The sequence below is a fragment of the Bos javanicus genome, chromosome 15, assembly GCF_032452875.1.
Source record: "Bos javanicus breed banteng chromosome 15, ARS-OSU_banteng_1.0, whole genome shotgun sequence".
Lineage (NCBI taxonomy): Eukaryota > Metazoa > Chordata > Mammalia > Artiodactyla > Bovidae > Bos > Bos javanicus.
In genome coordinates, this window is record NC_083882.1 from 78,509,305 (window position 1) to 78,520,510 (window position 11,206).

The following is an 11,206-nucleotide window of genomic DNA, read 5'->3' on the forward strand; positions in this document are numbered from 1 at the left end:
GTGCATCATCTACCATAAAGGGAGCCATTTGACATCGGGGTTCATTTACTTAGATTACAAAAGTAATTTTAAAATTTGATTCTGATTTCCCTTTCTTCAGAGACTTTGTGATAATTATACGAATGTTTGCAATTAATACAGCTATGCTATTATTAACAGTTTACCTACTTACTAGGATATAAGGTCTATAATTTCTTGTTTATTACTGTACCTAGAAAGAGTAATGCCTATATATCTAGGAATTAGTAATATATTTTAAAAAATAGAGACATCACTTTGCCAACAGAAGTCCATATGTCAATGCATAGTTTTTCCAATAGTCATATATGGATATGAGATGTGGACCATACAGAAGGCTGAACACAGAAGAACTGATGCTTTTAAACTGTGGTGCTGCCAAAGACTCTTGAAAGTCCTTTGAAATGTGAGGAGGTCATACTAGTCAATCCTAAGAGAAATCAACCCTGACTATTCATTTGAATAACTGATGCTAAAGCTGAAGCTCCAATACTTTGGCCACCTGATGGGAAGAGTTGACTCATTGGAAAAATCCCTGATGCTGGGAAAGATTGAGCACAGGTGGAGAAGGGGGTGACAGAGCATGAGATGGCTGGATGGCATCACCAACTCAATGGCCATGAATTTGAGCAAAGTCTAGGAGACAGTGAAGGATAAGGAAGCTTGGTGCACTGCAGTCCATGGGTTCATGAAGAGCTGGATATGACTAAATGTCAAGAACAGTAATTTAAAATGAATTAAGAAATTATTATCAGTTTTACTGATTTTTAGGTTTATATATAGTTAACTTTTAAACTTTTTATATAGAATTTTAACTATTATATAGTCACCCTGAAATTTAATCAATTCATGTATTTATCTTTTTTACTCTTTTTCAGAGACAGGATACTTTTTATATAGATTTGTGTCATTTAATTGGAACATTTTTATATATACAATTTTATATATTTAATTTTATATAAGTTGCTTTCTTTACTGTATTTAAGTTGCATTATTCACAAAATGTTTAACTTAATGATTTAACTTTATAAGAAAAATTGAAATCGAAAAAAGATATTAATAAATAGTATAAAGGAAAACCAAGTAAACTGGGATGCAATGTCAAATAAATTTCCTATTTTTCTCTCAGTATTTTCTAGTCCTCATGCTCAGAATTTAGCCCTAAGTTTGTTTCTTAATTGATGGCTTAATTGGTGGCTCAGTCAGGAAAGAACCTGCCTGCAACACAGAAGACCTGGTTTCAATCCCTGATTCCAATCCCTGATTCAAGATCTCCTGGAGGAGGAAATGGCAACCCACTCTAGTATTCTTGCTTGGGAAATCACATGGAGAGAGGAACCTGGTGGGTTATAGTTCATGGGGTTGCACAGAGTCAGATAAGACTTAGCGACTAAATCACTACCACCAATAATCTTTGAAACAAAATATATTAACCAATGTATATTTGCTTCTTTCTATATACGTAACACTTGCTTTTGGTATCTGACATATGAAAAATATTTCTATTATCAATCTATAATATCCCTTAACTTTTCTTAAGCTACACAATACTCTGTATAGATTTATACTAAAATTGACATGTCCATTCCTCTTCATTTGGTTCCTAAACGTCTCTATGAGAAATAATTTTCCAATAAATATGTTTTTGAATTGTGCAATTATGAGTTCCTAGGCATAGAATTTTTTTTTGCTATTTCTTTTTTTTAAATTTTAATTTCTTTTTTTTTACTTTACAATATTGTATTGGTTTTGCCATACATCAACATGAATCCGCCACGGGTGTACACGTGTTCCCAATCCTCCCCATACCATCCCTCTGGGTCATCCCAGTGCACCAGCCCCAAGCATCCTATATCCTGCATCAAACCTGGACTGGCAATTCATTTCTTATATGATATTATACATGTTTCAATGCTATTCTCCCAAATCATCCCCCCTCCCCCACAGAGTCCAAAAGACTGTTCTATACATCTGTGTCTCTTTTGCTGTCTTGCATACAGGGTTGTCATTACCATCTTTCTAAATTCCATATATATATGTGTTAGTATACTGTATTGGTGTTTTTCTTTCTGGCTTACTTCACTCTGTATAATAGGCTCCAGTTTCATCATCCAGAGGGATGGTATTGAGAGGGAGTTCAGGATGGGTAACACGTGTACACCCGTGGCGGATGCATGTTGATGTATGGCAAAACCAATACAATATTGTAAAGTAAAAATAATAATAATAATAAAAAATAAAAAAATTATATATATATATATATATATATATATATATATATATAAAAAGAAATCAAGCAGATAATATCCATCCCAGGAAGGGAGTCTTAAAAAGAGAGGTTTCCAAACACCAGAAAACACTCTCACTGCCGAGTCTGTGGCAAGCCTTGGAAGCACAGAGGGCAACATAATAGGTAGGAAAAATAAGTAAATAATTAAAAGCCACAGATTATGAGCCCAACGGTAACTCCTCCAGCGGAGAAGCAGCTTAGCGGCTGGCCATCGGAAGCTGACAGAGATCAATTGAAAGCAATCATCAAAGCTGATCCTCTTATAATTACACAAGAAGTTGTGGAAGATCAAAATCAACTGTTATATTGTCATGCAGTGTTTAAAGCAAACTGGAAAGGTGAAAAACTTCAATACTTGGATGCTTTATCAACTGACCAATAATAAAAAATTGTTGCTTCAAAGTGTCATCTTTTCTTACTCTGTACAACAACAATGAACCATTTCTCCATCAAATTGTGACCTGCGACAAAAAGTGAATTTTATATGACAACTGCAACAACCAGCTCAGTGGTTGGACTAAAGAGAAGCTCCAAAGCACTTCCCAAAGCCAAACTTGCACCAAAAAAAAAAAAAAAAAAAAAAAGACATGGTCACTGTTGGTCTGCTTCTGCTTCTGCTCTGATCCACTACAGCTTTCTGAATCCCAGTGAAATCATTACATCTGAGAAGTATGCTCAGCAAATCAATGAAGTGAAGTGAAATGAAATGAAAGTCGCTCAGCTCTGTCCGACTGCAATCCCAAGGACTGTAGCCTGCCAGGTTCCCCTGTCCATGGGATTCTTGAGGCAAGAATACTGGAGTGGGTTGCTATTCCCTTCTCCAGGGTATCTTCCCAACCCAGGGATTGAACCTGGGTCTTCTGCATTGCAGGCAGATTCTCTACTGTCTGAGCCACTAGAGAAGTCCCAGCAAATCAATGGGATGCACCAAAAACTGCAATGCCTACAGCCGGTATTGGTCAACAGAAGGGGCCCAGTTCTTCTCCAGGATAATGACCGAGTGCACCTCACACATACAGTTTTTCAAAAGTTGAATGAACTGGTCTAAGTTTTACCTCATCTGCCATATTCAGCCTGACCTCTTGCCAGCTGACTACCACTTCTTCAAGCATATCCCTTCAACGACTTTTGCAGGGAAAACACTTCCACAACCAGTAGGAGGCAGAAAATGCTTTCCAAGAGTTTGTGGACTCCCCAAGCCCAGATTTTTACATACAGGAATAAATAAATGTATTTCTCATTGGCAAAAATGTGTTGATTGCAATGCTTCCTGTTTTGATTAATAAAGATGTTTGAGCCTACTTATCAATATGTTGATTTAATAGTCACAGTCTGAAACCACAATAATGTTTGCACCAACCTGTTTTATTATGACTCACTGCAACTTCTATTTAACATATCGCTGATCCATGTAGCATAAATTACTCCCTGTCACTTTGAGGGTAAACCCATCCCACTCAGTGTTTCATCAGTAACTTTGGTACCTCTATTTGCAAGGTGGAGTTTTGGTCTAATCTGTAGTGCAAATTCTCATTGCTTTGTAGGCAAGGAAGTTTCCTATTATAAAATCTCATCTTTCCTCTGCAAAACCAGACAATCTGAAGTCCGGAGGAGCACAAAATCCTTCAACAGTGTTTGATAACTTGCTTTTAAAATCTGAGTTTGAAACTCCAAAATAAAGAGTTTGTGTTTTTGTTCCTTCTTTCTCCTTCTTTCTTTCTTCTTCTTCTTCTTTTTTGTCTACTTTCTTTATTGATTCATCCTGAGAACTTAAACAATGCCTGGCCCACAGGAGGTACTCAATGTTTGTTGCATTGATTAGATAAAACTTTGGAATTAGCATATACAGACTACTATATTTAAAATTGACATCCAGCAAGGACTTACTGTGTAGTACAGGAAGCTCTGCTCAACATCCTGTAGTAACCTAAATGGGAAAAGAATTTGGAAAAGGATAGATACAAATACGTGTATACCTGAATCACCTTGCTGTACACCTTAACTAACACATTGTTAATCAGCTATATTCCAATACAAAGTAAATATTAAAAATAGAGATTTTAATTTAGTAGTTTTGCTATTGATTGACTATTTGTCAATTTGCTATTGATTAGAAAGATTACCTTGGTTTATTTGAAGCCAATGATCTTTACATATACTTTGGGCTATTGTGCTATAGTTTATGTTCACATCATAAACCAGTTAATGAGGTCACCTTAGTTCTTATATTTACTTTAAAAATTGTGGTGAAATATGCATAACAAAATTTACAATTTTTACCATTTCAGAGTAGCACTAAGTTAATTCACATTGTTATGCAAACATCACCACCATCCATCTCCAAAACTTTTTCAACTTTCCAAACTGAAATTCCACAGCCATTAAACAAAATCCTTCATTTTCGCTCACTGCTATTTTCTGCCTATGAATTTGACTGCTTTAAGTGCCTCATGGAAGTGGAATCATACTATTTCTGGTTTTTGGTGATTGCCTTTTAAGCACTTATTATAATTTCTTTTCCCCATAAAATGCTTGGGACACTTGTTGAACATTATCTAAATACATATAGGAAGATTTATTTCTAAACTATCTGTTTTACTCCATTAGTCCATCGTGCATCCTTATTTCAATGCTGGGGCTGTCATTACCATAGATTTGCATAATATATTTTATAATCAGGAGGTATGAGACTCCCAATCTTCTTTTCTAGATTGTTTTGACAATTTGGAGTCCTTGAGATTCCTTATGAATTTTAGCATGGATTTTTCTGTTACTGCAAAAAAGATTTTTTGGTTATGATAGGAATTGCACTGAATCACGAGGTATTATTAAGTAATGCTCAAAATATTCCAAGTCAGGCTTCAGCAATACATGACTTATGAACCAGATGTTCAAGCTGGTTTCAGAAAAGGCAGAGGAACCAGAGATCAAATTGCCAACATCTACTGGATCATTGAAAAAGCAAGAGAGTGTCAGAAAACCATCTATTTCTGCTTTATTGACTATGCCAAAGCCTTTGACTGTGTGGATCACAATAAACTGGGGAAAATTCTGAAAGAGATGGGAATACTAGACCACCTGACCTGCCTCTTAAGAAACCTATATGCAAGTCAGGAAGCAACAGTTAGAACTGGACATGAAACAACAGACTGGTTCCAAATAGGAAAAGCAGTATGTCAAGGCTGTATATTGTCACCCTGCTTATTGAACTTATATGCAGTGTACATCATGAGAAACGCTGGGCTGGAAGAAGCACAAGATGGAATCAAGATTTCTGGGAGAAATATCAATAATCTCAGATATTCAGATGACACTACCCTTATGGCAGAAAATAAAGAAGAACTAAAAAGCCTATTGATGAAAGTAAAGAGAGTGAAAAAGTTGGCTTAAAGCTCAACATTCAGAAAACGAAGATCATGGCATCTGGTCCCATCCCTTCATGGCAAATAGATGGGGAAACAGAGGAAAGAGTGGCTGACTTTATTTTGGGGGGCTCCAAAATCACTGCAGATGGTGATTGCAGCCATGAAATTAAAAGACGCTTACTACTTGGAAGGAAAGTTATGACCAACATAGACAACATATTAAAAAGCAGAGACATTACTTTGTCAACAAAGGTCTGTCTAGTCAAAGCTATGGTTTTTATGGATGTGAGAGTTGGATGTGAAGAAAGCTGAGCACCAAAGAATTGATGCTTTTAAACTGTGGTGTTGGAGAAGACCCGTGAGAGTTTCTTGGACTGCAGGAGATCCAACCAGTCCATCCTAAAGTAGATCAGTTCTGGGTGTTCATTGGAAGGACTGATGTTGAAGCTGAAACTCCAATCCTTTGGCCACCTGATGCGAAGAGCTGACTCATTTGAGAAGACCCTGATGCTGGGAGGGATTAGGAGCAGGAGGAGAAGGGGACAACAGAGGATGAGATGGCTGGATGGCATCACCAACTCAATGAACATGGGTTTGGGTAGACTCCGGCAGTTGTTGATGGACAGGGAGGCCTGGCGTGCTGGGATTCATGGGGTTGCAAAGAGTTGGACATGACTGAGTGACTGAACTGAACTGAATTGTTGAATAGCCCAGCTTATAAACGTCTTCTCGTATATGTGTGTGTGTTCTATATATCTCTCAGCAATATTTTGTAGTTTTCAGAGTGTAAGACTTTATTTTATTCTTTTTTTTGATACTTTTGTAAGTGAAATTATTTTCTTAAAGTCTCCTTGGGTTGTCCATGATCAGATAGAAATTCAGTTATCATTTCATAGAAATCTCTCAACAAGTTGGAAATAGAAAGTACCTTGACTTAATAAAATCCATATATTACAGATCCACAGCTAATACCTTTCTCTACATGAAAGGTTGAAAGCTTTTCCATTAAAATATGGAATAAGACAAGAGGGCATATATTCTCTGGTCCTTTTTAACATAGTACTGCCATAAAAATTCCTGTGAAAATTTTAGAGTTTTCTAAGTATAGCTCTTGTTTTCTCTGAAGTGAGATAGTTTTATTCATTAATTTCATTTAGTTTTAGTTTCTGTAACAGTGCTTCTGATGGTAGCCACTCGCTATCGTTTTAATCTCAGCTTAAACATCACCTTTGAAGAAAGGTCATCTGTACGCTTTCCACAGTAGAACTCTACCTCTTATCTTTTTTCACAGTATTCTAATTCTTATAAGCAGTGAACAAGACTGCAGCTACTTTGTCAAGTTGTCTCATACTTTATTGTCTGGCTCTAAGAAAGAAGATCCAGGCAGGAAGAAACCTTCATGTGCTCTCCCAGGTTTCACTCATCCCTGTGTCCTCACTCAGAGGACAGTTGCTGACATGACAGAGGTGCCCAGACTTCAAAAAAAACAAATGATAATAATTGGATAATTAGCTATTATATCTAAAATTTTAATACATTTAATTGTGTTTTTTTGATATAATTTTCATATATCTAACCAAATTAAGGTGATTAAATTGAGTACTAAACAAAAGGAAAGAAAATCTTGCAATGGCAGGTGGGGAAAGAAATAACAAATAAGTGCACTGGGACAAATGTTTTATTATTTTTGATTGACTTTAGCCTCTTAAAGATTCTAAAGCTGTTTTGTTTTGGGTATTGTACTTTTTTGATATTATTTTTGTGACTTTGCCTATAGATAAAAAAAAAAACACACAAAAAAACTCTAGGGGAAATCCAAGTGATTAATTAAACAAGAATCAGTCTTGGACACATTCCAATTCTAAGACTCAATGATGATTGTGGCTGAAAGGGATGAAATATCCCATGATCTTCCCCCCTAATAAGAAGAAGATGTTATCCACTTAGTAACTGGAATCAATTTTTCAGGTGGCCCTTTTATAGACTTAAAGCATGACAAAAAAAAAAAAAGAGAATGTCTTTCAAAATCTCAGTCAACGAGTCTGGTCATGTTAATATGACAGAATGAAAAGGGCTAGACAGTCAAATATTATTTTTCTTGTTGAAGTTAGTAGGAAAGACGTTACTTGTGAAAACTTCCCTGCCAAATAACCAGTTGATTTATTCTATGTATATGTAAGATTTGCTGGTCATTTTGATAAATTTCCTAATGCGGTAAGCTTTTGTTTTTCTAGGTGTGCCCCATGGAATTCTTTTGGAAAACTCAACACAGCACATAAAAATGTGCCTCTGAATAATCAGAAGACTCCATGGAGAAAATGGACTGAGAGTCAAATAAAATGAAATGTGTCCTCAAGTAATAAGGTGACCTTTTGTCCTCTGTTGTTAAATTGGATGAAAAATAATTTCAAGTGTTTGTGTGTAACTTTAAGTCACCCTTAGATTCTGAACAAGCCTCCACAAGGTAAGATTAGCAGTAAATAGTGGGAACCAGGCTCATTATTGGGGATTGTCTTTATTATGTAAGAAATTTAATTACTTTGAAATCCATCAAACTTAGATTCAGTTCTAGGTATGTCCCTTAGAAATGTGTGATTTCGGGAAAATGAATGAGATCTTCTAGCATTAGTTTCTTCAACTATAAAAAGAGGATTACAGTTCTTGTTACTGTCAATATTAAAAGGAGGGGGAATTACTTTTGTTTATGTTCCTGTTTGTCTATGTTTTGACTGTGGTGGGCAATTTTCTAATTATAGTCACCTGTAGCTGTCAGTAAGACCCTGAACACACCAGTGTACTTTTTTCTTGCTTGCTTATCATGTATGGATATTGCTTATTCCTCTTCTATGAGTATGATTAGATTATACTCTAGGATTTTTGAGCAGTAGCGTGATGTCATTTGGGCTGCTTCAGGAGAACTGATTCTTGGAGGCTAGAATAAACATGGAGAGATTTGATAGGCATCTATTGCTGTGGACCAGGAAGAAATTAAGAAGTAGGGAATGATCAAATTTCTGATATATTTTCATAGTAGAGTGAATAGGATTTATTAAAGTTTTATGAGAGTAACAAATGAATGAAGAGTACAGCAATTTTTTGTCCGAACGATAACATGATAAAGTGAAAGTGAAGTGAAGTTGCTCAGTCGTGTCCTACTCTTTGCGACCCCATGGACTGTAGTCTACCAGGCTCCTCTGTCCATGGGATTTTCCAGGCAAGAATACTAAAGACAGCATTTAATGAGATAAATAGGGAACACCTCTTTAAATTTTGTATAGAAAATGCTTATGGTTATTATGGACATTTCAAAAGTTTTTAAATACTAAATTACTATTCACTTGGATGTCAAAATTAGAGATGTTGCATATCCAAGTTTTCAAATTAAGAGGAGAGGTAGGGGTTGGAGACACAAAATTACTGCTGTAGTATTTAATTGTCAGGAAAAGGGAAATAACCATCTAAAAACCTAAGAAGTGTCAGTGAGGTCTGAGACAATTCAGTACAGGGAACTTCCTCACAGTTTGATCTACCCACATTGATTATGTAAATTACCTCAAGTGGGCCTCAAGTATTAGACTTTTGTGGCTTTATAAATATTGGACTTTTTGGATTTCTCCTCCTTATTTTTTTTATTCATTCAATTCTTTTTTACACTCAGCTGAAGCTTTGCTTCCTCTGGGAAGTCTTCTGTCATACCTATTTGATATACTCCTGTAGTATGACTCTTAGCACTGTTTGAATATTCATTTAATGGCACTAATAGCGTGGGTCTGGAATCGGTTGATTTCTCGTTATGTGTCATAGCACTGAAGGAAAGAAACTCTGCCTTCAACCTGATAGTAATAAAAACGTCCATGACACATTGGACACAAATAGTTGTTCTATACTCATTCTTTCAACAAATGGAAAAAAAAAGTTCTCATACATTTTAGCATTTTACCCCTTTATCTTCCCCTCCTTGTTTTGTAGGTAAGTTGCTTCTACTGTATGAAGTCAGCTCCTGTTCAGATTAGATGGAATCAAGAAACAATGTAACCTACTTTGTTCTCCTGGGACTCACACAGAATCCAAAGGAGGAGAAAGTACTTTTGTTTATGTTCCTGTTTGTCTACCTTTTGACTGTGGTGGGCAATTTTCTAATTATAGTCACTGTAGCTGTCAGTAAGACCCTGAACACACCAATGTACTTTTTTCTTGCTTGCTTATCATGTATGGATATTGCTTATTCCTCTTCTATTACCCCCAGATTGATCTCAGACTTGTTCTTTGGAGAAAAAACCATAACCTTTAAATCTTGCATGACCCAGCTATTTACAGAGCACCTTTTTTCTGGATCAGGGGTCTTCCTTCTGCTGGTGATGGCCTATGACCGCTATGTGGCCATCTGTAAGCCCTTGCATTACTTGGTGATCATGAAGCAGAGGGTGTGTGTTGGGTTGCTAGTGGTGTCCTGGGTTGGAGGTTTTCTGCATTCAGTAATTCAACTTAGCACTATTTATGGGCTCCCATTCTGTGGCCCGAATGTCATTGATCACTATACTTGTGACATGTACCCCTTATTGGAACTTGTCTGTACTGACACCTATGTCACTGGCATCTTAGTTGTGGCCAATGGAGGACTGATCTGCACTATAGTGTTTCTGCTCTTGCTCTTCTCCTATGGAGTCATCCTGCACTCTCTGAAGAACCTGAGTCAGGAAGGAAGGCGGAAAGCCCTCCAGACCTGTGGTTCCCACATCACTGTGGTTGTCTGCTTCTTTGTTCCCTGTATTTTCATATATGTAAGACCTGCTAAGACCTTCTACATTGATAAATCATTGAGCGTGTTCTATACAGTCATAACCCCCATGCTGAACCCATTAGTCTACAGTCTAAGAAATTCTGAGTTAATTTATGCTATGAAGAAGCTCTGGAAAAGAAACATCATATCCCATATTAAATAAATGCATCATCCATCATGAAGGGAGTCATTTGACATCATGGTTCATTTTCTTGGAATGCAGAAGTCATTTTAAAATTTGTTGTGATTTCTCTTTTTCAAAGAGTTTATGTTAATTATAATTAAAGATTACAATTAAACAACCAGGGTATAATAACAGGGTATAATTATAATTTATAATTACCTACCTACTAGAATTCATTATCTTGTTTATCAGTGTACCTAGAATGGTGTAATGCCTACACAGCAAGGAATTAATATGTAATGAATTAGCGAGTAAATTGTTCATAGTTATACTGATTTTTCACCAACTTATGCATTTACATTTTTTATTCTTTTTCAGAGACAGTGTAATTTTTATTTAGCATCTTGTCATTTAAGTTAACATTTTTACTTATACAGTTTAAAATACATAATTATACATGGTTTGCCTTTACTGTATTTCATTTGCATTACACAGCACTTTTACGTTTGTACTTTTAGTGTTTACAATGAAGCTGAAGTAAAATAGATAATAATAAATAGCATAAGTGAAAACTAAATGCTACGAAAGTGTAGTCACTCAGTAGTGTCTGACTCTTTGCAACCCTGTGG

The 11,206-nt window shown here is 36.0% G+C and overlaps 1 protein-coding gene across 1 annotated transcript; it reads left to right on the plus strand.

The window, feature by feature from the left end:
• Nucleotides 1–9,618: 9,618 nt before the first annotated feature.
• On the plus strand, nucleotides 9,619–10,616 carry LOC133261418 (olfactory receptor 4A47-like). Its single transcript, XM_061439900.1, has one exon. It carries the CDS (start codon nucleotides 9,687–9,689, stop codon nucleotides 10,614–10,616), a length of 930 nt encoding a protein of 309 aa, XP_061295884.1. The 5' UTR covers nucleotides 9,619–9,686.
• Nucleotides 10,617–11,206: the final 590 nt, after the last annotated feature.

Coding starts and splice junctions, on each gene's coding strand:
- LOC133261418 (XM_061439900.1), top strand. CDS start 9,687: ATGGAATCAAGAAACAATGTAACCTACTTTGTTCTCCTGGGACTCACA.